Here is a 25,645-nt window from a genome sequence, read left to right as displayed (position 1 = left end):
AATAACAGGATAGAGAAAATGCAAGGAGAACTCTAACTAAAGGATATATATTAATGACTCCAAGTATGTACGTTAAGAGAATATAGAAAGTATATTTTCAAAGCTCTGGCAGGAGATATATATATATATATGGTTTAGCTTACTATATACTTTACTAGATATAACTGCTATATATAACTATCTACCGTATATATATATATATAGCTTTCTACTGTACATACCTATTTACTATGACATTTTACATTTATCAAATATAGCTTTACTACGTATAACCGTTGACTAAACTATAAATAAGTAGCAGACTTCATAACCTAACACAACCTATCACTTAGAGATTATGTGTAAGTAGAAGTACATAATAGTAGCTAGCAAGAGGATGCCAAAACTGGCTTGATTTCCTTTATTTGGTATAAGAATTTAGAAGACAAAATAACTCAAAGAAATACTGTAACTTACAAAACCTTCATACCTGCAGAGGGACACACTATCCAACTTCAACTTACAGCGATCAACAATTATGGCATGAGCTCCTTAGCATCCTCTAAACCTCCTTTATCATATGAGTTCTGAACTTTATTTCATAATTGACAAAATGCTTTTGTCCTGGAAGAAATGCCAACTTCACAAAATCAGATGATATGGTCTCTAATTTTCATTTCCATTGCTCAATGTCATGCAAACACTAACATTTTGAAGTTCAAGAAACTGCCCAAAATTGAAGTATAGGATTTAAGGCAACAAAACCAAACTAAACCAAATTAAACAAAAATATTGCATTGAAGGCAACAAAGCAATGCAGTAAAAGCAAACAAACTAAGGTAGATACAGACAGCAAGAACCCAGAAAAATGCCAAAAACCCAACAAACTAAGCTGTGGATGCAATGAAGCCAGCAAAAGAAAATAGGTTGCAAATTTTCGATCAAGGAACTATTTGGAAGTTAATGAAGTATCCTCCACGCAAAATTTGGAAATTTTCATCAACTTTAAACCCATCTCAACTGAGGCCACTAGTTATTCATGTGACTAAAGAAAGAGAGTTAACGGGGAGGAGTATGTTGAGGATTGTTGGGGGAGGAGTCCCACATCGGCTAATTGAGGGGTTGATCATGGGTTTATGAGTAAGGAAATACATCACCATTGGTATGAGGCCTTTTGGGAAAACCAAAAGCAAAATCATGAGAGCTTATGCTCAAAGTAAACAATATCATATCATTGTGGAGAGTCGTGGTTTCTAATACGGTATCAGCGCCATGTCCTTAACTTAGTCATGTCAATAGAATCCTCAAATGTCAAACAAAGAAGATGTGAACCTCGAAGGCGTAGTCAAAAGTGACTCAAGTGTCGAACAAATGGTGTACTTTATTCGAGGAATCCAGAGAAGAAGTCGAGCCTCGATTAAGGGGAGGTTGTTCGAGGGCTCCATAGGCTTCATGGGAGGCTCTATGGTCTACTTTGTGCGAGGGGAGGATTGTTAAGAATTGTTAGGAGAGTAGCTAATTAAGGAGTTGATCATGAGGTTTATAAGTAAGGAGTATGTCTCTATTGGTATGAGACCTTTTGGGGAAATCAAAAGCAAAGCGATGAAACCTTGTGCTCAAAGTTGACAATATCATACCATTATGGAGAGTCATGATATCTAACAAAGTACTTAAGCATGTATGAATTAGATAGTTTGGGAGACCACTTAAAACTAGATGAATGAGCATAGTGAGGAAGCGAGCCACAAATCAAGAATATAAGTACGAAGTAGGACTAACAATGACACAAAATATAAACTTACAAAAAAAAATTATGGTTTGAAGCAGCATCACCAAAAGTAAATTTTTCTAAGTTAGCATTGACTACTGTTCTACAAAGAATCACCTTCCATCATTTATGCATCTCTTCCTATATGTTGATAATATGCTCAAAGCAATTAAAGATTTAGGAATTTTCTAAAATTCGAAAGAGAGACTTGAAACGGTGTTTGATAGGAAAAGATGCAAACAAACTACCCCACGTACAATTTGATAGATATAGACATTCAAAATGCAAAGTGATGAGCGGATACTTCATTAATACCACATACTTTCAACTACTTGAAATAGATAATGAGACAGAGTTCCTCATTCCAAACTAGTTCGAGTCTACAAGGTATGTTGTGGCATGTATTTCTACCTATGTATTTTATGCAATTACTGCAATTGACATACATATGGCGATCCTTCTCGTAGCAAAGATGGAATTATGAGTTACGTATAAGCTAACAAGTGATCGATACGTCTCTAACAAATGTTGGACCCATATTGACTTCGTGCAGCTAATAACTTTTTAACATATATCTATTGAGTTAACAAGTGTCTGCTCGCGTAGAACGTTGGACACATTAGCTGAACTAAAGTGTGTATGCTTCTTAGGTACTATCTTTCTTACAAAGGCTCATGCGTATTATGAAAGGCAGGACATGTAGAATATGATTTTGTACATGATGTTAGCACTTGTGATGATACTGTTAGGAGCAAAATTAGCATCAATAATTTAATTGCCTCCATTTGATATTGCACTTTTCCCACATCGATGTTGAATTCAACTCTTGTAAGAAATGAATATAGAAGAACAAAAAGGCAGAAACAAGAGAGGGGAAACACACACTACTTTATACAGCACAAATCTTTCAACACAAAGTACAATTATTATAAGAAGAAGAGAAGAAAAGGGAAAGAGCTCATGCAATGCATACATGTCTACCTATTTTTAGTTCCCAACATATTATGTAAGAAGCAGAAACACAAGCAGCCCATCACAACTGATTATAAGATCAAAATACGTAATCTGAATTTAAAGTTACAACACTCTTAAACATAGATAGTAAGGCTGCAAAGGCTGTGCCATTTCAGTTGCATAGCAAATACTTACAGGCGTAGAGTTCAAAGGCAGTAACAGCGAGCAGAGCAAAGGCGATGGCGCATCCGTACACTTTCATCTCCCCACTACTGAATGAATTATCGCTAAGCGCCCTGACATGGACCCCGAAATCGAACCCGACCCCATCATTCGAAGCTCCAGCCTCAGCATTTTGGTTCATGGCCTCCAAGATCCGTTGACAGATAAGAGTATGTTGGTTGCAAATTGTGTGGAGCAGGTTGTGAGTCCGGTACAACTTGATGAAAGCCGGAAGTAAGATGAGGAAGTAGAGGAATGAAGAGGAAAGAGTGAGACCCAAAACCATGGGCCAATGAAGGCAGTGGAGGGTGGAGGAAGCAGGGGAGACAACGAAGTAGAAGAAGCGCAGCCAGGCGAGGTAGGCCAGAGTCGTGTAATTGGCTCTGCTCTCGTAGTAAAGCACCTTTTGTTGTTGATTTTCAGCAAGAGACTCGAAATCCCTCCTCAGCCGTTGAAGCTCCATCTCTGAATTGATTAAACACCTCCAATTCTTCAATTAACACTATTGATTAAGGATTAGTATTTGTGTGCAGTTTTTATAAGGACGTGTAAGTTGTTGATAAGACTGTGTTAGTCTGGACAAAAATACCGACTCGGATGTTCTCCATTTGTAGTACACATTTTAGCATATTATTTTATTATTATTATTATTATTATTATTTTTGCATGGTCCACTTTTCACGTAGGTTAGAATTAAAAAATTGCAATACAATTACTTAACATAATTTTTAAAAAATGAATTATAAAAGTAGAATTCTATTACTTTTTAGTGTTTTAATGACTTGTTATGATCTTTTATATTTTTCCTCCCTCCAACAATACACCACACCCCAAGTATAAGGATTAATTAATGTATTAACCAAATTGAAACTATTTGAAGTTTGAAAGTAATAAAAAGTTAAAAGATGGTCCAATAATTAAACTACAAAAAGAAATTCAGAGCCCACAAATTAAGGATGGCAGGTTGGAGGGAGGATTTAAGGATTGCAGGTTGGAGGGAGGATTTCAAGATTTTATATATTTATTTTCAATTTAACTCATTTCCATTAGGTTGGTTGATTAACATAATTTTTTAAATTAATTAATTATCACTAATATTGAATTCAAAATTTTAAAGCTAAGAATTGAAAATTGAAAATTAAAGTTTTAGAACTTACCACCTAAATGAAAATTAATGTATTATTTATTTGGAATTTTAACTAATTTTTATTAGGTTAATGTGGGTTGATTAACTTAATTAACGTATTGAACAAATTAAAACTAAAATGGAAAGTTGAAAGAGCAAAAAATGTAATATCTTCTAAAAATTAAATAAGGAAAAAAATTCCAAATATTATCGCCCTTTCTCGTTATCGTTTCCAGTTTAGTCTCTCTTAGAATGAACGATTTTAGGGTTTCTTTCTTCTTAATCGGATTGTTCTGTTCCGTCGGTTCCTTCACTATTTTCGGATTCTGATTGATCCGGCGCTTCACCAATGTCGGCTGCAGCAAACCCGTGTTGCCATTCTCTCTTCTTTCGCTCTGCTCCTCCCAATTCCAGGTTTTCGATTAGGGGTTCATTCAAACCCTCTGCTCCCCAGTTGTCCTCTCAATTCACCAATGTCTACCATCACGTTGCCCTAATACAAAGTGAAATAGAATTTTATCACAACAGTTCAGTGAAACTTATCAAATTATCTCAAATCACAACATAATCTCAGAGATTACTGAGTGTACATCAACATTATGTGATCACATTGGTTGGAGAGGAGAACAAAACACCCTTTATAAGGGTGTGGAAACCTTCCCCTATCAGACGCGTTTTAAAGCTTTGAGAGGAAACACGAAAGGAAAACCCAAAGAAAACAATATCTGCTATCGGTGGGCCTAGGCCGTTACACATCAAGTATTCAATCAGGCTTCATTTCTTTTATTTGGTATAAGAATTTAGAAGACAAAGAAATACGAGTGAAAAGAATTTTATCACAACCGTTCCAAAAATTGAGCGAAGCTTATCAGATTACCTCAAATCACAAAGCATGAACATATTCTCAGATTACGTGTACATAGCACAGAATGAATGTCATTAAGTATTCAATCATGAAACTTACAAAACCTTCATACATGCAGAGGGATACACTATCCAACTTCAACTTACCGTGATCAACAATTATGGCATGAGCTCCTTAGCATCCTCTAAACCTCCTTTGTCCTGGAAGAAATGCAAAAGTTCACACAATCAGATGATACCGTCTCTAATTTTCATTTTCAATGCTCAATGTCATGCAAACACTAACATTTTGAAGTTCAAGAAACTGCCCAAAATTGAAGTATAGGATTTAAGGCTACAAAACCCAACTAAACCAAATTAAACAAAAAGATTGCATTGAAGGCAACAAAGCAATGCAGTAAAAGTAAACAAACTGAGGTAGCTACAAGCAGCAAGAACCCAGAAAAATGCCGAAAACCCAACAAACTAAGCTGTGGATGCAATGAAGCCAGCAAAAGAAACCAGGTTGCAAAAATTCGACCAAGGAACTATTTGGAAGTTAATGAAGTATCGTCCACGCAAAATTTGGAAATTTTCATTAACTTGAACCCATCTCAACTGATAGGCCACTAGTTATTCATGTGACTAAAGAAAGAAAGTTAATGGGGAGGAGTATGTTGAGGATTGTTGGGAGATGAGTCCAGGTTGATCATGGGTTTATAAGTAAGGAATACTATCTCCATTGGTATGAGACTTTTTGGGTAAACCAAAAAAAGCAAAGTCATGAGAGCTTATGCTCAAAGTGGACAATATCATATCATTGTGCAGAGTCATGGTTTCTAATAGAGTACCCAGAGCATGTACGAGTTAGCTAGTTGGGAGACCACTTGACACTAGATGAATGAGCATAGCGAGGATGCCAGCCATAAATCAAGAATATAAGTAGATGTGAGGAGAAGAAAGTAGCCACAAAAAACTTTTCTATATTAGCATTGACTACCGTTCTACAAAGAATCAAATTACATCATTTATGCATCTCTTCCTATATGTTGATAGTATGCTGAAACCAATTAAAGATTTAGGAGTTGTCTAAAACTCAAAAGAGAGATATAAAGAGGAGTTTGATACGAAAAGATGCAAACAAACTACCCCACATACAAATTGATAGGTAGACATTCAAGATGCAAAGTGTAGAGTGTGCTGAGTGAGCTGATACTTCATTAATACCATATTTTATACTTTCAACTACTTCATTCACACAAACAGAATTCCTCATTCCAAACTAGTTCGAGTCTACCAGGTATGTTGTGGCATGTATTTCTACATATGTATTTTATGCAATGACTGCAATTGACATACATATGGCTAACCTTCTCATAGTAAAGATGGAAACCTAACAAGTGATCGATGCGTGTCTAACAAATGTTGGAACTATATTGACTTCGTGCATACAGTAACTTTTTAACATATATCTATTGAGTTAACAAGTGTCTGATCGTGTCCAAGTGTGGAACGCCGGACACGTTAGCCGAACTAAAATATCCATGCTTCTTAGGTACTATCTTTCTTACAAAGGAACGTGTGTATATGAAAGGAAAGACAGAGCACCCAGATGTACAATATGATTTTGTACTTGATGCCAACACTTATGATGATATTATTAGGAGCAAAATTAGCACCAATGATAACTCAGCTAATATGAAGACTAACATCTATTTCATCAAATAATGTAATTGCTTCCATTTGGTTGGTTTTTGCAATTTCTTAACTTTAAAACTTGGTGTTAGCTTGCTTTGATAAAGGTTGTTTTCCACTTTTCCCACATCGATTTTGAATTCTTTTGGAACTAACTAACATAGCTTAGTTCAAATTTATTTTTCTGTAGCTTACACTCAACTCTGGTAAGAAATGAATATAGATGAACAAAAAGGCAGAAACAAGGCAGGGGAAACACACACTACTTTATGCAGCACTAATCTTTGAACTCAAGGTACAATTATTAAGAAGAAGAAGCGAAGAAAAGGGAAAGAGCTCGGTGCAATGCATACATGTCTACCTATTTTTAGTTCCCAACATATTAACTAAGAAGCAGAAACACAAGCAGCCCATCACAACTGATTATAAGATCAAAATACATAATCTCGAGAATGAAGAATTTAAAGCTACAACACTCTTAAAAATATATAGTAAGGCGGCAAAGGATGTGCAATTTCAGTTGCACACCACATACTTACAGGCATAGAGTTGAAAAGCGGTAACAGCAAACAGAGCAAAGGCGACGGCGCATGTGTAGACTTTGATCTCCCCACTGGTGAATGAATCATTGTGAAGTGCCCTCACCTGGTGGAACCTGACATTGAACTCGACCCCATCGGTGGATGCTCCAGCCTCACCATCTTGGTTGGTGGACTCCAAAATCCGTTGACAGAGATGAGTATGTCGGTTGCAAATTGTGTGGAGCAGGTTGTGAGTCCGGTACAATTTGATGAAAGGGGGCAGTAAAATCAAGAAATAAAGGGATGAAGAGGAAAGACTCAAACCCAAAACCATGGGCCAATGAACACAGTGGAGGGTAGAGGAGGAATTAGAGGAGACAGCAAAGTAGAAGAAGCGCAGCCAGGCCAGGTAGCCCAGAGTCGCGTAATTGGCTCTACTCTCGTAGTAACGCACCCTTTGTTGCTGATTTTCAGCAAGACACTCCAAATCCCTCTTCAGCGCTTCAAGCTCCATGATGATAAATTATTTCTTTTTAAAATGTTTTTGATAAAATTTGGGTTTGTTATATAAGATTTTGATAAAATTCTTTTTTCAATCGGATTTTGATAAAATTTTGACTGGGTTATATGAGCGGGTTTGTATTGTCACTTGTTACGTAATCTTATTTGTTTTTATTCTCTATCTTACACGTCACATCTATTCTTAATAGAATCTTTAATTCACTTTATATATATATATATATAAATCAAATAAATTTCTAACAATAACTTTCAGATTTCTATTAAAATAATTAAACAACTTCACAAACTCAGTAATATTCGTTAAATAAAAATAAAATATAATGTCAAATATTTAAATAGGTAAATATACTTAGATAGTAGAGATAGAAACCAATAATAAACTTTTGTCCCTATGTTTTATTGATTATTTTCGATCTCGGTTTCAATCCATACGAATTAAATAGAAATAGATAGTCGTTATATTATTATTTTTTTTTTCTAATTGATTTGGAATAAGATAATGTAAATGTTATTCACCTCTCGATATCAAATCTATAAACACATAGAAACATTAATGAAAAATATGGATCATCAATGCCTTGTTTTTTTTAAAGAGAGGTCGAGAAACATTTTTTTGTAAAGGTGTCAGCAACTTAGAGATGAGAAGATACATATTGTGTGGGAGGTTGAGAGCAACAACAAGTTCTCAAAGAAAATGATAATCTTAACCTAACACATAATACTTTGACAACAAGAAAGTGATCTGCCGTAGAAGCATACAAAACGGACAGAATTTACAGCATGGATAATATCTAAGCGCGTAGCAAAAGAGAAAGAAGAGGACAAAATGTGGACTTTGTCAGAATTAATAATTATATATATATATATATATATTTTTTTTTTTGATTTTTTTTTTAATGATGTGTTCCATTTACATTTAAATTTCATTAATTACTAGCTATTTTTATTTTAAAATAATAATAAAATTATTAATATTATTATTTAATTTTCTTTTCTTCTGCTCCTAAATTCGTTTTTAGTGCTTTCGTGGAAATTTCCAAGAAACTGGGTCGATTGAGTTTTGATTTTAGCTCGGGCTATTTTATAAAAAAATACAGATTAATTTGTAAATTACCAAGTTAACCCTCACACTACCGAATTATAACAATTGGCCATCACTGGTTAATTTATGAACTTAGTGGCTTGTAGCTCTTTAATTCGAATATTACAAATAAATAATCATTTAATTCGAATTATTTTATAACAATAACAATTATTTTTGTGGATTTATTATAAATACATTTTTGAAATTAAAATAAACTGTCTCTATTTCAACGGTAAAAAACCATAATACATAATCTCTTTATGAAGCTTCTGTGCTCACTCAACTTTGTTATCGCCTTTCGTCGCCGTCGTTATCGTTCCCAGTTCTCTCCGCCTGCGGAAGGAGCTTAAGACAAGGGGAGCGCAGCTGCTACAACGATTTTAGGGGTTTTTATTTTTATTTTTTTTATAATCGGATTGTTCTGTTTCGTCCCATGAGTAATGGGTTCCTCCGCTATTTTCGGATTCTGATTGATCCGGCGCTTCACCAATGTCGGCTGCAACAAACCCTTGTTGCCATTCTCTCTTCTTTCGCTCTGCTCCTCCCAATTCCAGGTTTTCGATTAGGGTTCATTTAAACCCTCTGCTCCCCAGTTGTCCTCCCAATTCAACCATCCATTGCGTCAGTACTCTCTCCCGACGCCGCACAAATGTAAGCTCTCACTTCTCTCTTTCTCTCCACCCATAACAGAAACCAGGATTTATGATGTATGATTATTGGGTGTCTATTGATTTTGAAGCTTTTTCTCAACTTATGCGTTGCATTAATTCAAGTGGTAGTTCGGTTCGAATATGATTCTTATGGAGGGCTATTCCTTCTTCGAAGTCAGCCAATCCAGTGAGACAAGGAGAGATTGGGTGTCTAGTTTATACAAGGTAAATATATGTTCACATCATTTGAATCACTTTATACTCTTCAATTTTAGAGGATTTTATTTCTTGTCTCTCCTAAACAGTAGCTCTGTATCCTGTTTACTTAAATCCCGAGTGAAGTATATGTGTTTATGTTATGTATGAATGAAATGGGGAATGTAAAACTTGATGAAAGAAAATTGGATGAGGTAATAAAATAAGGACCAAGTATACTGGTTCTCATCTTTTCATTTAGTTGATCAAATTTGGAAATAAGCTATAATTCTCAGAACTACTGGTTCTCATCTTTTCATTTAGTTGATCAAATTTGGAAATAAGCTATAATTCATTTAGTTGATCAAATTTGGAAATAAGCTATAATTCTCAGAACTACTGGTTCTCATCTTTTCATTTAGTTGATCAAATTTGGAAATAAGCTATAATTCTCAGAACAGTTGACTAAATAACATGGCCAAGAAAACAGGCTGATGTGTGTGTTGGGTATGGCTCTTTTGAGTTATTTTGTATTCTTTATTTTAGTTTTGTAACATTTTGTTCTTTCCAGATTTTCTTTAGCAGTTTAGTGTTGTAGATATTCTAGTTTGCTATGCATCATCACGTTCAACAAGAGCAACTTGTCTATTTTATTATCTATAGTAATAACATTCAAAAAGTTGGTCGTGGTGTGGGAATTAGTGGTTTTGCTTGAACAATAGTCTCATAAATGGGATAACCGCACTTGGTTGCGTGTAGTATTTTGTAGATTTCTTACTGGTTGGGGAGGAGAACAAAACACCATTTATAAGGGGTGGAAACCTTTCCCTAGCAGACGCGTTTTAAAGCCTTGAGGAGAAGTTCGAAAGGGAAAGCGCAAAGAGGACAATATCTGCTAGCGGTGGGCCTGGGTCGTTACATATGCATCCTGGAATTATCCGGAATACTTTCAGTCTGTTTATGTCATTAAGTAATATTATATGAAACTGCTAACACTAGAGTTATCTTTTTCCAGGGAGGACAGCAACCAAGCGAGGAGGTTGGAACCTATGGGGGTTGGTAAAGTGCCTTCCGATGATGTTCACTTGAATGACTTCACAGAAGTTGAAGGTAAGGATGCTGAAGCTGGCGTCAGTATGGATGATGAGCTTGCAGATTCTGAAGGTGAAACGGATTCTAATGTGTATCGTGCAACTGCTACAACTGGAAGAAAGTTTAGGATGGTTGTGATTGAGATGGAAATGGCCAGGTTTGTTCTCTTTGTATTTGCTTTACTTTGAACACCGATTAAATATGATATGCACTTTATGAATTTAGAGAATCTCAAATTGCAACACCAACTATCTGTACAACGATCATATTATTACGTGATCTCTTTTCTATTTCAAGGGCATAGCAAGTAGTTAGAGGCGTAGAGTTCAAAGGCAGTAACAGCAAGCAGTGCAATGGCGATGGCGCATACGTAAACTTTGATCTCCCCACCACTGAATGCATCATTGTGAAGCGCCCTCACCTCATCAGTGGGAGCTCCAGCCTCAGCATCTTGCTTCCTGGCCTTCAAGATCCGTCGACAGATATGAGCATGTTCCTCGCAGAGCATGTCCAGCCGCTTGTGAGTGCGGCACAACATTATGAAAACCTTCAGGATGTTCAAAAGGAAGACCAACGAACAGGAAAGACTCAAACCCGAAGCCCTCCACCAATTAACGCAGTCGAGAGGCAACGAAGTGCGAGAGACAGCAAGGAAGAAGAAGCGCTGCCACATGAGATAGCTCACAATCAACACACTGGCTCTGTTCTGATAGTGAAGCACCCTCTGTTCTTCCTTGTCAGCAACAGCCTTCAACACCTCTGTTTTAGTCCTCAGCGCTTCAGGCTCCATGGCCATTAGAGCTTTTGTCCTTAACTAAATTCTTAGTTTCCTGAATTTGGTGTGGTGTTAGGCTTTTATACACATGCATGCAGAGTTCAAGAGTTCAAAAGGAGAGAACAATATTTCAAAGTATGATCGATCATACACGACTCCATCTTCATTTGATGAGTTAAAAACTTGTATAGTGACTTCTTTCTTGTAGAAATAAAAATTTATAAGTGGTCTAGTCATAGGGTCTAATTATTTGGTTATAAAATTATATATATATATATATATATATATGATTCTAGTTGACCAAACTTTTGAAGAAAGTATCTGTTAGAACAATGGATTAAATAAGATGGCCCCCAATGCCTTCATAGGGAAGGCAAATATCCGAGAAAACTTCCTCATTAAATTTGAAAATTAATGTTTTATTGGGTAAAGTGCCTTATAAATTTCTATATTTTGTATTTATAAAAAAAAATTGTAGCTGAATTGAAACACTCCTCCAATTCTTCAATTAATGTAATATTAACTTATATTACATTTATTTGTAATTAAGTAAGTAAATATGGACTCCAAATATAATTATCAATCTTGGTCTTTTCCTCCATCAATTTGTGTTCATCCTATTACGTCAGGTACAATCCAAACTTGAAAATTACTTAGGTTTAGTTATTGTTAATATTTGTAATACACAAATGTTTATTTTGAAAATATTTATATTCATTTATTTATTTGACAACATACTTTATTTAAATTGGATAGGATGGAGATTGAAAACATCAAATTTGTTTACTATAGATCGCTCTTTAATTTGATGTTCATTTTTGTTCGATGGTACGTATTGAACGTAAATTTGGTCACCTACAAAACCTTACAAATATTTAAATTAATAAATAGTAGTTTATAAAATTTTTAATTAAAAAAAGTGGATTGTAATCCATGGCCGATTATCATTACAGAAAGAAAAGTAAAATTTAAATGCTAATTTGAATAATTTTAATTGGTTAACAACTAAATTGAAAATTAAAATAAGTACACTCATAAGCATAGGGCTACTTCCCCTAGAGATGATGAGTGCGGACGCGCACCTTATGATGAGCGCGAATGCGCACAGGTGCGAAAGCACACAGATGAGGGTGTTCATGAGGCGCATGACACTATGGGGTTCCGCTGACCTCCGGACGTCGCTACAGATTAGCTTGACCAGAGGGTCCAGGGGGTGTGCGAGCGCCCTGGGGACTCACACTCGCACGTGTGAGTCGTGTGTAGGGAAGTACTACACATCCAATTTATCCGAGACTGGAGGCCACCCCTAAGATGATTAGAGATAGGTCCCTAAATCATGGTTGCATGTGTTTGCATTTGCATGGCCCCATATAGTGGGGCCACTTACTGAGTATTCTTTGAAATACTCAGGCCGTGTGCCACTTCATTTTTCAGGTAAAGGCAAGGTGCACTTGTACGGAGGACGGCGGCATCGCGAGTAGAGACTGTGGCACGTGCATAGGGTAGACTCATATTTAAATTTCTAGTCTTAAGTTAGAATAGGTTGTTTTGCATTTAATTGTTTTAAATTATTTTGTATTTGTTTTTGTTTTCTCTAAATTTCAGTATTTCATATTTAAACACGTAAGACCATGGCTGTGTTTTCAGAGAAGAAGTTGTTTTAAACGTTTTTTTGAAATTTTTGTTATCAATTATGTTCATGTAAGAGTTATATTTTCCGCATTATAGATGAGCATGAGACGTTAGTAGCGACTCTGAGTATGTGGAAATTTAGGGTCGTTACACTAACGATTTTGAATATAATTTTTTTTATCAAATTGATTTTATGTTGTTTATTTATTTATTTAGTTATTTTAGAGATTAGGTCAACGAGTGATATTTGTCTAACCATTTTGAATATAATTTTTTTTATCAAATCGTTTGGTATAGAAATAATAATGGGAATGTTAATTCGCTCTTTCTGTCGATATTAAATTTATAAACATGTTTTTTTTTTTTTTTTTATGATATGGGTTCGGTTTGTATTTAAATTTTATTTTACTTTGCTACTTAAGTTCATTATTCCATTAATTATGAGCTATTTTTATTTTAAAATAATAATAGTATTCTATTATTATTTGAAATATTCCATTAATTTCGTTTTTAGTGCTTTCGTGGAAATTTCTTAAAAACTAGGTCGATTGAGTTTTAATTTTGGCTCTACTATTTTATAAAAAATACAGATTAATTTGTAAATTACCAAATTAACCCTCACACCCCAAGGAATTATAACAATGGGTTGGTTCTTTAATTTAATTGATTTAGTATGCGATTAAATTTTAAAACTTATTGAATTTTAGAATTGGTTAATTTATAAACTTAGCGCTTGTAGTTCTTTCTAAAATTTAATTACAACTAAATTCAAAACTAAAATATTTATTAGAGTTCTGGAATATTTAATTGGGCTGCCGTATACTCGGACAGTCAACTGTAGTATTTTTCTAATATACTTTTTCCAAATGTTTTATATATATTTATATATATATATGTATATAATTAAACATTTTAATAAATCCAAATTAAAGAAAAATATAATACAATATTCAAATATAAACTCTAAAAGTCTAGAAGTTGCATTTAAAGATTGAGAATCGTTCCTACTTAGATCATAAATCTCTTCCCCTCCTCAATTTAATGTTCGTTTTCATTACATTGGGCCAAATTAATTTAGGGAAAAATAAATATTTTGATTTTAAATAGTTACATTTTTACTTCTAAATTTTGAATTTAATTTTTATTGGTTAAGATATTTTAAGAATTTGTTTGTTTATTTTTTAAATTTGAGTTTAGTTTTGATTATCTCCTTTCAAGATATTACATATTTATTCCAGACTTTTTAACTTTTTTTTTTTTAATAATTAACATATATTTTTTAAAAATTAATTAATTGTCACTAATATTTCATTACAAATCACAAAAATACATCTCATTTACTTAAAAATAATAATAATAATAATAAATAAATAAATAAAAATAAAAGTAAAATTCAATATTTTATCGTGGAGGGTTGAAATATTTAAAAAAATTTATCCAAATGTTTATAATATATTACAACATAATTACCATTAAAAAAAAGATATATTATGACTAATAACGTAGGTATGAGAATATTTTAAAAAGTCGTTGATTAAAAATTCATTTTCAGCCAAGAGAGAGCCCGCCGCCTGGATAAGCTCTCTTTCTTTCTTTTTTTTCTTCCAAAATGTCCACTTTTCAACTGATTTTTTTTTTTTTTTTATAAAAAAAAATTAAGAAAATCAAAATTTTCTTCTAAGAACATAATTAAAATACGTACAAAATTTAGATTTTTTTTTTTTTTTTATAAAAAAAAAAAAAAAATCTAAATTTTGTACGTATTTTAATTATGTTCTTAGAAGAAAATTTTGATTTTCTTAATTTTTTTTTATAAAAAAAAAAAAAAAATCTAAATTTTGTACGTATTTTAATTATGTTCTTAGAAGAAAATTTTGATTTTCTTAATTTTTTTTTATAAAAAAAAAAAAAAAATCTAAATTTTGTACGTATTTTAATTATGTTCTTAGAAGAAAATTTTGATTTTCTTAATTTTTTTTTATAAAAAAAAAAAAAAAATCTAAATTTTGTACGTATTTTAATTATGTTCTTAGAAGAAAATTTTGATTTTCTTAATTTTTTTTTATAAAAAAAAAAAAAAAATCTAAATTTTGTACGTATTTTAATTATGTTCTTAGAAGAAAATTTTGATTTTCTTAATTTTTTTTTATAAAAAAAAAAAAAAAATCTAAATTTTGTACGTATTTTAATTATGTTCTTAGAAGAAAATTTTGATTTTCTTAATTTTTTTTTATAAAAAAAAATTAAGAAAATCAAAATTTTCTTCTAAGAACATAATTAAAATACGTACAAAATTTAGATTTTTTTTTTTTTTTTTGGGGGGTATATTGATCAGAAACTAAGGGCTAAATAATAGCTCCATGTAGAAAGAAAAAAAAAAAAAAAGAGAGAGAGAGAAAAATAATAAATAAAAAGTCAAATTTCACCTTTTTGCCATCATAAAAGGGAAAGAGCTCCTGAAGGAGAAAGAGAAAAAAGAAAAAAGAAAAAAAAAATCAACCAATCACTACAAAGTCTTTCCGTGGATATAGTCCAAAAATAAATTGGAAACTAAAATAGGTAAAAATATTTTAAACAACTGTAAAACTATTTCACTTGCATAGCACATACTTACAGGCGCCGAGTTCAAAAGCGGTAACAGCAAGCAGAGCAAAGGCGATGGCGCATGTGTAGACTTTGATCTCCCCACCACTGAATGAATCATTGTGAAGCGCCCTCACCTGGTGGAACCTGACATTGAACTCGACCCCATGGGTGGAAGCTCCAGCCTCACCATCTTGGTTCGTGGCCTCCAAAATCCGTTGACAGAGATGAGTATGTTGGTTGCAAATTGTGTGGAGCAGGTTGTGAGTCCGGTACAATTTGATGAAAGGCGGCAGTAAAATCAACAAATAGAGGGATGAACAGGAAAGACTCAAACCGAAAACCATGGGCCAATGAACACAGTGGAGGGTGGAGGAATTAGAGGAGACAGCAAAGTAGAAGAAGCGCAGCCAGGCCAGGTAGCCTAGAGTTGTGTAAATGGCTCTACTCTCGTAGTAACGCACCCTTTGTTGTTGCTTTTCAGCTAGATACTCCAAATCCCTCCTCACCTCTTCAAGCTCCATCCCTGAATTGAAACACTCCATCAATTCTTCCATTAACATATAGAAAATGCTTGTTTAATGTTCTTTTATAGCCATAGAATTCCAAGAGATTGATATAGACTCCTTGATAGAGCCACTTGAAAATGTGAATTGTTGGGGTACTACTTGATAGCTACTGCTTCGGCTACTATGACGTCTAAGAATGTGAGTGAATGGTAAGAGTATTTGATAAGGATAGACATTTAATATGCTATTAAATTTTCAACCTAAGAAATTAATGGGTAGAATGACCAGACTTTTCTAAATCTAAATCAATTAGGGTCGTTAATAGATGCGTGCAATCTATCATTTTAAAAGTTGAAAGAAAATTGTAAGAGTTAATAAATACCGAATTACTTCTAGCTTATTATGGGTCCAGTAGAATATTTGAAAATACATAGGTCAAACTAAACAAACTCTAAAACATACATTATAATGAGTGAACCACAAATCAATTTCCTTTAACACCTTTTAAAATAATCAGAGTTCACAACCGCATGAAAAACTTTTAAATGTTAGAAGCAAAAACAACATAATGAAGACAACTTCATGGCACAACCAACAGCCCTCCTCGTTACATCTTCTAACCAAAACGTAGGTCAACTAGCATATGACGATAGTAGTACAATTAATCCATTCACTAATAAGTGTCACGATGTTATTCCATAAATACCATGTCATATCTACAGGCAAGAGGTCATAAACATTTCAAAACAATATTTTCATGTAATTGCACCCACCAACAAACAATGACAAAGCAAACAAAGTGCAAACGGCATTTAATAAGAAAATCACTTCCTCGAATAAGCAGTTTCAGCATGTATATTCCTCCCTTTAGCTTAGCTTATGACCGGCTCAACATAACTCAAAATGTAAACAATTATCCAACTCAGAATACAAAATTTTTAATCCAAGTGCCTAAAGATGGCCCTAAATCCAATAAAATCAATACCAAATCAACTGAATTGAGCATTAACCAGACATAAAGCCATCATGGACCGAAGAAATCCATCAAACCGAGTAGAAAACCTCACTAAATCACAAAGCTTGAACATAATCTCAGAGATTATGAGTAAGTAGAACATGCATGATAGTAGCTAGTACAGGATATCATTATGTATTCATTCAATCAGGCTTCATTTCCTTTACTTTATATAAGAATTTAGAAGACAAAGAAATACTGAAACTCACAAAACCTTCATACCTGCAGGCTATCCAACTTGAACTTGCAGCGATCAACAATTATGGCATGACCTCCTTAGCATCCTCTAAACCTCCTTTATCATGTGGGTTCTGAACTTTATTTCATAATTGACAAAGTGCCTTTGTCCTGGAAGAAATGCCAAGTTCACAAAATCAGATGATATGGTGTCTCATGTTCATTTCCAATGCTCAATGTCATGCAAACACTAACATTTTAAGGTTCAAGAAACTGCCCAAAATTGAAGTATAGGATTTAAGGCAACAAAACCCAAAAACCAAATTAAACAAAAAGATTGCATTGAAGGCAACAAAGCAATGCAGTAAAAGCAAACAAACTGAGGTAGATACATACAGCAAGAACCCAGAAAAATGCCCAAAAGCCAACAAACTAAGCTGTGGATGCAATGAAGCCAGCAAAAGAAACCAGGTTGCAAAATTTCGATCAAGGAACTATTTGGAAGTTAATGAAGTATCCTCCACGCAAAATTTGGAAATTTTCATTAACTTAAACCCATCTCAACTGATAGGCCACTAGTTATTCATGTGACTAAAGAAAGAGAGTTAATGGGGAGGAGTATGTTGAGGATTGTTGGGAGAGGAGTCCCAGCCAATATCATACCATTGTGCATAGTCATGATTTCTAACAGAATACCCAAAGCATGTACGAGTTAGCTAGATGGGGAGACCACTTGAAACTAGATGAATGAGCATAGTGAGGAAGCCAACCATAAATCAAGAACATAAGTAGATGTGAGGAGAACAAAGTAGAACTAGCAATGACACAAAAAAACTTTTCTATATTAGCATTTACTACCTTTCTACAAAGAATCAAATTACATCATTTATGCATCTCTTCCTATACGTTGATAATATGCTGAAACCAATTAAAGATTTAGGAGTTGTCTAAAACTCGAAAGAGAGACATAAAGAGGAGTTTAATACGAAAAGATGCTACCCTACATACAAATTGATAGATATAGACATTCAAGATGCAAAGTGAATTGATACTTCATTAATACCATATTTCATACTTTCAACTACTTGATTCACACGAATAGATAATGAGACATGATTCACACGAATAGATAATGAGACAGAGTTCCTCATTCCAAAATAGTTTGAGTCTACCAAGTATGTTGTGGCATAGATAATGAGACAGAGTTCCTCATTCCAAAATAGTTTGAGTCTACCAAGTATGTTGTGGCATGTATTTATACAAATGTATTTTATGCAATTACTGCAATTGACATACATATGGCGAACCTTCTCGTAGCAAAGATGGAATTATGAGTTACGTATAAGCTAACAAGTGATCGATACATCTCTAACAAATGTTGGACCCATATTAACTTCGCGCAGCTAGTAACTTTTTAACATATATCTATTGAGTTAACAAGTGTCTGCTCGTGTACAACAAGTGTCCAAGTGTGAAACGCTGGACACGTTAGCTGAACTAAAGTGTCCTGGTACTATCTTTCTTACAAAGGCTTACGTGTATTATAAAAGGCAGGACAGAGCACACATATGTACAATATGATTTTGTACATGATGTTGTTAACAGTTGTGATGATATTGTTAGGAGCAAAATTGGGATAACTCAGCTAACATGAAGACTAAAATCTATTTCATCAAATAATTTACTTGCTTCCATTTGATTGGTTTTTGCAATTTCTGAACTACTCTAAAACTTGGAGAAGATAATGGATGTTACTTCAAAACTTGGTGTCATAGCGTGACCTTACCTTGCTTTGATAAAGACTGTTTTACACTTTTCCCACAGCGATATTGAATTCTTTTGGAACTAACTAACATAGCTTAGTTCAAATTTATTTTTCTGTTGCTTACACTCAACTTTTGTAAGAGATGAATATAGATGAACAAAAAGGCAGAAACAGGATAGGGGAAACACACACAATTTCATACAGCAGAAATCATATAACTCAAGTACAATTATTAAGAACAAGAAGAGAAGAAAAGGGAAAGAACATATTAAGTAAGAAGCAGAAACACAAGCAGCCCCATCATAACTGATTATAAGATCAAAATACATAATCTGAATTTAAAGCTACAACACTCTTAAACATATGTATAGTAAGGCGGCAAAGGATGTGCAATTTCAGTTGCATAGCAAATACTTACAGGGGTAGAGTTCAAAGGCAGTAACAGCGAACAGAGCAAAGGCGATGGCGCATCCGTACACTTTGATCTCCCCACCACTGAATGAATCATCGGTAAGCGCCCTGACCTGGACCCCGAAATCGAACCCGACCCCATCATTCAAAGCTCCAGCCTGACCATTTTGGTTCATGGCCTCCCAGATCCGTTGACAGATATGAGTATGTTGGTTGCAAATTGTGTGGAGCAGGTTGTGAATCCGGTACAACTTGATGAAAGCCGGAAGTAAGATGAGGAAGTAAAGGAATGAAGAGGAAAGACTCAGATCCAAAACCATGGGCCAATGAAAGCAGTGGAGGGTGGAGGAAGCAGGGGAGACAGCGAAGTAGAAGAAGCGCAGCCAAGACAGGTAGGCCAGAGTCGTGCAAGTGGCTCTGCTCTTGTAGTAACGCACATTTTCCGCAAGTGACTCGAAATCCCTCCTCACCCATTGAAGCTTCATCTATGAATTGAAACACTCCATCAATTCATATAATTTCTCTCACCATCTCTGTTCCTACATACTATTAGTTTATAAATTTTTTAATTAAAAATGTTAATACATCTTTATATATTCTTTTTACTTAGGACCAATAATTTGAATAATTTTGATTGGTTAGCAAATAAATTGAAAATTAAAATATTTACGAAACCATTCATCACATTTATGAAAACATAGAAATTGATTTTATTATAAATGAAAACCTACGATTTGATTTCACAGCTATACTTTGAATTAAAGGCATTTCTTTGGCCAAAGGCACTTAGTATGTAGATGCTTTAACCAAAACGACTCAAGGCAATTATTCTGGGAGGCACGAGAATCGAGGACCAAATTTTTTAATATTTTAAGTCATTTTAATTTAAACATTAATTAAATATGATATGCACTTCATAAATTCTCTTGTGGAATTAAAATTTCTTTATTTTCTTTTTCTTTTTTACTTTCCAGGTTAAGTCAAGTCAATGCCTGCCGCGGTACTCGGATAAGCCTGGTTGGCTTTCTAAGGACATAATTCAAATACAACAAAATTTAGAAGTTTTTTTATTTTTTATTTTTTATTTTTATATATTTAGAAGAAAAATATAATAGCTCAATTTAGAAAAATATATATAATAAGGAGAAGCACATAGGCCGCTACCTATTCGTGTGATTAAAGAATGAGAGTGTTGTTGGTTTAACAAAATACATCACCATTAGTAAAATACCAAACTAACTAACCCTCCCAGACATCTAACCCAGACTTACTGTTCACTTATTTATTAATGTCAATAAATTAATTAATAGATATTGATAAATTAGAGTTATAGAATATTTTAAAATAATTGAAGCCATTTCCATTTTAAAATTAAAATGTAATAAAAAAAAATTAAATATTTTATCTTGAGAATTGGAACAATCAACCAATTATTACACAGTGTTTGTTGCGATTTAATTAGAGTTATGATGACAAAAAAAAAAAAAAAGCTAAACCTTCTTTTTTTTTTGTTTGGAAGCGTGTAGATTTTTTTCTCCATGTTGTCTGTGTCAAGATGTGACTTTTTTATTTATATATTATTTTTTAACTAACGAATAATTTTTATTAAAATATTAAACATCTTACTGAATCTCTACAAATATAATATAATGTTTCATAAAAATTAAATTTTAAATATTATAACATAGTATTTAACGTTTGAAAATATGAAACATATTTTTTTTTTTTTGTTTATTTATTTACTGGATCTCTATAAATATAATATAATTTCTTTCTTCTTCTTCTTCTTTTTTTTTGTAAAACATTTTTTTTCTTTTTTATGATAGGGGTTTGGTTTACATTTAAATTTTATTTCACTTTGGTATTTAAAGTTCATTATTCCAAATAATAATAATGTTATTAATATTATTATTTAATTTTCTTTTTCTTCTACTTCTTGGTTTTTAGTGCTTTCGTGGAAATTTCGTAGGGCCGGTGAGTTTTGACTTTAGTTCTGCTATTTTATAAAAAAAAATACAATTAATTTTGAAATTACCAAGCTAATTCGAATTATTTTACAACAGTAACAATCATTTGTGTGCATATATTACAAATAAATTCGAAACTAAAAATAGGTAAAAAAAAAATTTAAACAAGAAGAAGAAAGAGGAAAAAAAAAAAAAAAAAAAAAACAATCACTGCAAAATCTTTCTGTAGATATATTAAAAAATAAATTGGAAACTAAAATAGGTAAAAATATTTTAAATAAAATTATTTCAGTTGCATAGGACACACTTAGAGGCCTAGAGTTCAGAAGCAGTAACAGCAAGCAGAGCGAAGGCGATGGCGCATGTGTAGACTTTGATCTCCCCGCCGCTGAATGAATCATTGTGAAGCGCCCTGACCTGGTGGAACCTTACATTGAACTCGACCCCATGGGTCGAAGCTCCAGCCTCACCGTCTTGGTTGGTGGCCTCCAAAATTCGTTGACAGAGATGAGTATGTTGGTTGCAAATTGTGTGGAGCAGGTTGTGAGTCCGGTACAATTTGATGAAAGGCGGCAGTAAAATCAAGAAATAGAGGGATGAGGAGGAAAGACTCAAACCCAAAACCATTGGCCAATGAACACAGTGGAGGGTGGAGGCATTAGAGGAGACAGCAAAGTAGAAGAAGCGCAGCCAGGCCAGGTAGGCCAGAGTCGTGTAATTGGCTCTGCTCTCGTAGTAACCCACCCTTTGTTGTTGCTTTTCAGCAAGACACTCCAAATTCCTCATCTGCGCTTCAACCTCCATGGAGTGAATTCTAACACTCCTCCAATTAACCAATAGTGTTGTGGAATAAAGATGCGGCCATAAATCTCCGAACTAAGGTATTTTGCGGATACATGTTGCACAGGATCCCTTCTCTATATCAAACGTCCCAAATATCATGTTTGGGAGGGTCCCATTATATTTATTTCCCATCTATATTTTTCTGTCACAAATACCTATACAGGTCATCTATATTTATTTGAACCTCCTCGTATATATTGTCCATTCTTAAATAAGATAGTGTTATTTGATTATAACCGGCAACATCATTTCAAATAATTTTATTTTTTTAAGTAAAATTTAAAATGTATTTTATTAACAAAATAATATACACAGTTCGTTCGGATTTGAATAGACTAATGATGAAGCAGATTTTCACATATTAAATTTTTTATTTATATATTATTTTTTAATTAAAGAATAATTTTTATTAAAATATTAAACAATGTTTACAAATATAATATAATAATGTTTCATCAAATTTTTAAATATCATAACATTTATTTACTTAGGTCTACCGATCAAATGGTAATTATCGCAGATATTTGTCAAAAACATATTTTCTTATTTTTTAAATTTTATTTCACTTTCGTACTTTCGTTCATTATTCCATTAATTACGATTTATTTTTATTTAAAAATAATAATAACTTTATTAATATTATTATTTAATTTTCTTTTTTCTTCTACTCTTTTTCGTTTTTAGTGTTTTCGTGGAAATTTACTAGATGGGTTGAATTTTGATTTTAGTTTTTCTATTTTATAAAAAATACATATTAATTTTGAAATTACCAAGTTAACCCTCATACTCAGGAATTATAACAATTGGTCCTTAATTCGAATATTATAATCATTTAATTTGAATTATTTTACAGTAACAATCATCTTTGTACCTATATTATAAATAAATTCGAAACTAGGTAAAAATATTTTAAACATATTTCTAGGGTTATGCAAAATTATTATTAACAAAAAAAAAAAATCACTATAAAGTCATATGCTATGCGTTTTTATAGCCTAGAACGAAGCTATTTTGAAGGTAAAATATTGGTCCGATCTATAAAAAAAAATTAATGTAACTAAACATCCAAATGCTACCTAAAGTGATTATAGTCTCATCTATACCTATGTCCTGTCCATCAATGCATAAAAATTAGGCACATGGGCACCTGTTCAATTTATCTTTTTAAAAAGTTCCCCGAGGTGGGCCCTATTCAACTCTATTTTTTCAACTTTATTTTATTTTATTTTATTTTTGTAGTCGTTCCAAATATATTTTTTTTGTTCAGTTTCATTTTTATTTTTATTTCATATCTCCTCAACCGTTAACTAATTTTCATTAAATTAATGTCGGTTAATTAACATAATTTTTTTAAATTAATTAATTGTAACTCATATTTCAATACATATTCCAAAAATATATCATACATTTGAATTAATGGAAAGAAAGCTAATAGAAACTAAAATTTAAAATAAAATATATTTTATGCCTCCCCAATTTTGAGTATAGTTTTTATTTAATTTTAAAATTTTAAATAGTTACGTTTTTTTCTTAGACTTTAAATGTAATTTTTATTAAATTACTGTATTTTAAAAAGTTTTTTCAAAATTTTACACCTCTATTTTTAAATTCTAACTAATTTTTAATTTCTGAACTTAATTTTTAAAATTAATTAATTTTGATATTTCATTATACAAACAAATAAAATTGAGAATATAAATTTGATTATTATAAATCTCCCCTCAAAACCTTACATACAAAACCTTACTAATATTTAAATTAATAAATATTAGTTTATAAAATTTTTAATTAGGAAGTGTTACATTTCTTTTTTCCTTTTTTATTGTAATCCACTCCCATGTATTAGAAAGAAAAGTAAAATTCATTTTCACAACTAAATTGAAAATTAAAATAAGCTCTTATGAATGCGTTAAAAAAAATACATTTATTTGGTAAAGAGTACTGTGGTCCTGTTGTTACCGAAGTTCTGTGTTGTTGAGGTGCTCTTCGTCAAAGTCGTGTGTTTTGTAGCATTGATTGCAAATGTGTGTGTTTATGTGTGTGTGTGTTTTGTAGCATTGATTGCAAATGTGTGTGTTTATGTGTGTGTTTTGTGGCCATTATTTTCGGTTACTGGGAAGGGTCATGTGTGGTTGTGTGTGTTTTAGAAACCTATTACAAAAAAGAATATATATCATACCTTTTAATTAATGGGAGGAAAGCCGACACTAAAATTTAAAATAAAATTCAACCTCCAAAAAAAAAAAAATTAATGGACATTTATATATTAAATAAGGAAGAAATCCAAAGGAATATGGAGTATTTAAGTTTCAACCCATAGCATTAAATAAGGAAGAAGAAGGAATAGTTTCTATCAGCCCTTTCCCTCCAATTATGTAAAGTTGCTTGTTGAACCGACGGTATACTCTTCTTCCTTTCCTACCAAACACCAAAATCCAACACCTTATTGCTATGCTATCTAATGAAATGGAGAACCACATAGCTCTATCCATCTCTACAACCATGTTGCCCAAATACAAAGTGAAAGCAAATGAGATGATTTGACTCGCTTTCGAAGTGGAATAGAATTTTATCACTCAAACTTGTCGAATTACCTAAAATCACAAAGCTTGACCATAATCTCAGAGGTTACGAGTGTACATAATACAAGATGTCATTATGTGATGTCCCACGTTAGTTGGGAAGGAGAACAAAACACTCCTTATAAGGGTGTGGAAACCTTCCCCTATTATACGCGTTTTCAAGCCTTGAGGGGAACATGAAAGAGAAAGCCCAAAAAGGATAATATCTGCTAGCAGTGAGCCTAAGTCGCTACACATTAAGTATTCAATCAGACTTCTTTTCCTTTATTTGGTATAAGAATTTAGAAGACAAAGAAATACTGAAACTTACAAAGCTTCGTACGTGGAGGGACACACTATCTAACTTGAACTTACAACGATCAACAATTATGGCATGAGCTCCTTAGCATCCTCTAAACCTCCTTTATCATATGGGTTTTGAATTTTATTTCATAATTCACAAAATGCCTTTGTCCTCGAAGAAATGTCAAGTTCACAAAATATCGTCTGTCACACAAACACACATTTTGAAGTTCAAGAAAGTACCCCAAATTTGAAGTATAGGATTTAAGGCAACAAAATCCAACTAAACCAATAAATGGTGTACCTAACTTAACACGGTATCAGCGCTATATTTGTAACTTAATCATGTCAATAGAATCCTCAAATGCCAAATAAAGAAGTTCTGAACCTTGAAGGTGTAGTCAAAAGCGACTCAAGTATCGAATCAAGGGTGCACTTTGTTCGATGGCTCTA

At 32.9% G+C, this 25,645-nt stretch overlaps 3 protein-coding genes across 6 annotated transcripts in view; 2 read left to right on the top strand and 1 right to left on the bottom strand.

Moving 5' to 3' along the window:
* Positions 1–11,662, top strand: part of LOC111459224 (protein timeless homolog) — a 33,131-nt gene extending 21,469 nt beyond the window's left edge. Inside the window, exons 19-20 of the mRNA XM_023102016.1 lie at positions 10,575–10,808; positions 10,949–11,662. Coding sequence (XP_022957784.1) covers positions 10,575–10,808; positions 10,949–10,955 — 241 coding nt within the window. The 3' untranslated portion in view covers positions 10,956–11,662. The remainder of the gene's footprint in view (positions 1–10,574; positions 10,809–10,948) is intronic.
* LOC111459230 lies at positions 389–25,261 on the bottom strand. 4 transcript variants are annotated; one of them, XM_023102028.1, is made up of 5 exons: positions 19,526–20,035; positions 17,388–17,513; positions 15,725–16,167; positions 7,127–7,164; positions 5,084–5,114 (listed from the first exon to the last, which is right to left on the bottom strand). In XM_023102028.1, the coding sequence occupies exons 3-5, from the start codon at positions 16,163–16,165 to the stop codon at positions 5,099–5,101; spliced, it is 495 nt and encodes a 164-aa protein (XP_022957796.1). In that variant the 5' UTR covers positions 16,166–16,167; positions 17,388–17,513; positions 19,526–20,035; the 3' UTR covers positions 5,084–5,098. The 4 variants fall into 4 exon arrangements, 3 of the variants coding, with proteins under 3 accessions (XP_022957797.1, XP_022957796.1, XP_022957795.1); XR_002713261.1 differs by lacking the exons at positions 5,084–5,114; positions 7,127–7,164 and adding an exon at positions 15,490–15,514 and having other exon boundaries at positions 15,673–16,167; XM_023102029.1 differs by lacking the exons at positions 5,084–5,114; positions 7,127–7,164; positions 15,725–16,167; positions 17,388–17,513 and adding an exon at positions 389–603 and having other exon boundaries at positions 19,526–20,030.
* The window catches only part of LOC111459227, a 43,595-nt gene continuing 22,221 nt past the window's right edge, over positions 4,272–25,645 (top strand). The window contains exons 1-2 of the mRNA XM_023102023.1: positions 4,272–4,477; positions 9,283–9,365. Coding sequence (XP_022957791.1) covers positions 4,399–4,477; positions 9,283–9,365 — 162 coding nt within the window. The 5' untranslated portion in view covers positions 4,272–4,398. The remainder of the gene's footprint in view (positions 4,478–9,282; positions 9,366–25,645) is intronic.

This window comes from Cucurbita moschata, unplaced genomic scaffold (genome assembly GCF_002738365.1).
Source record: "Cucurbita moschata cultivar Rifu unplaced genomic scaffold, Cmos_1.0 Cmo_Scf00022, whole genome shotgun sequence".
NCBI lineage: Eukaryota > Viridiplantae > Streptophyta > Magnoliopsida > Cucurbitales > Cucurbitaceae > Cucurbita > Cucurbita moschata.
The sequence above is the reverse complement of the archived record's forward strand: the minus strand, read 5'-3'. Positions and strand labels throughout refer to the sequence as shown.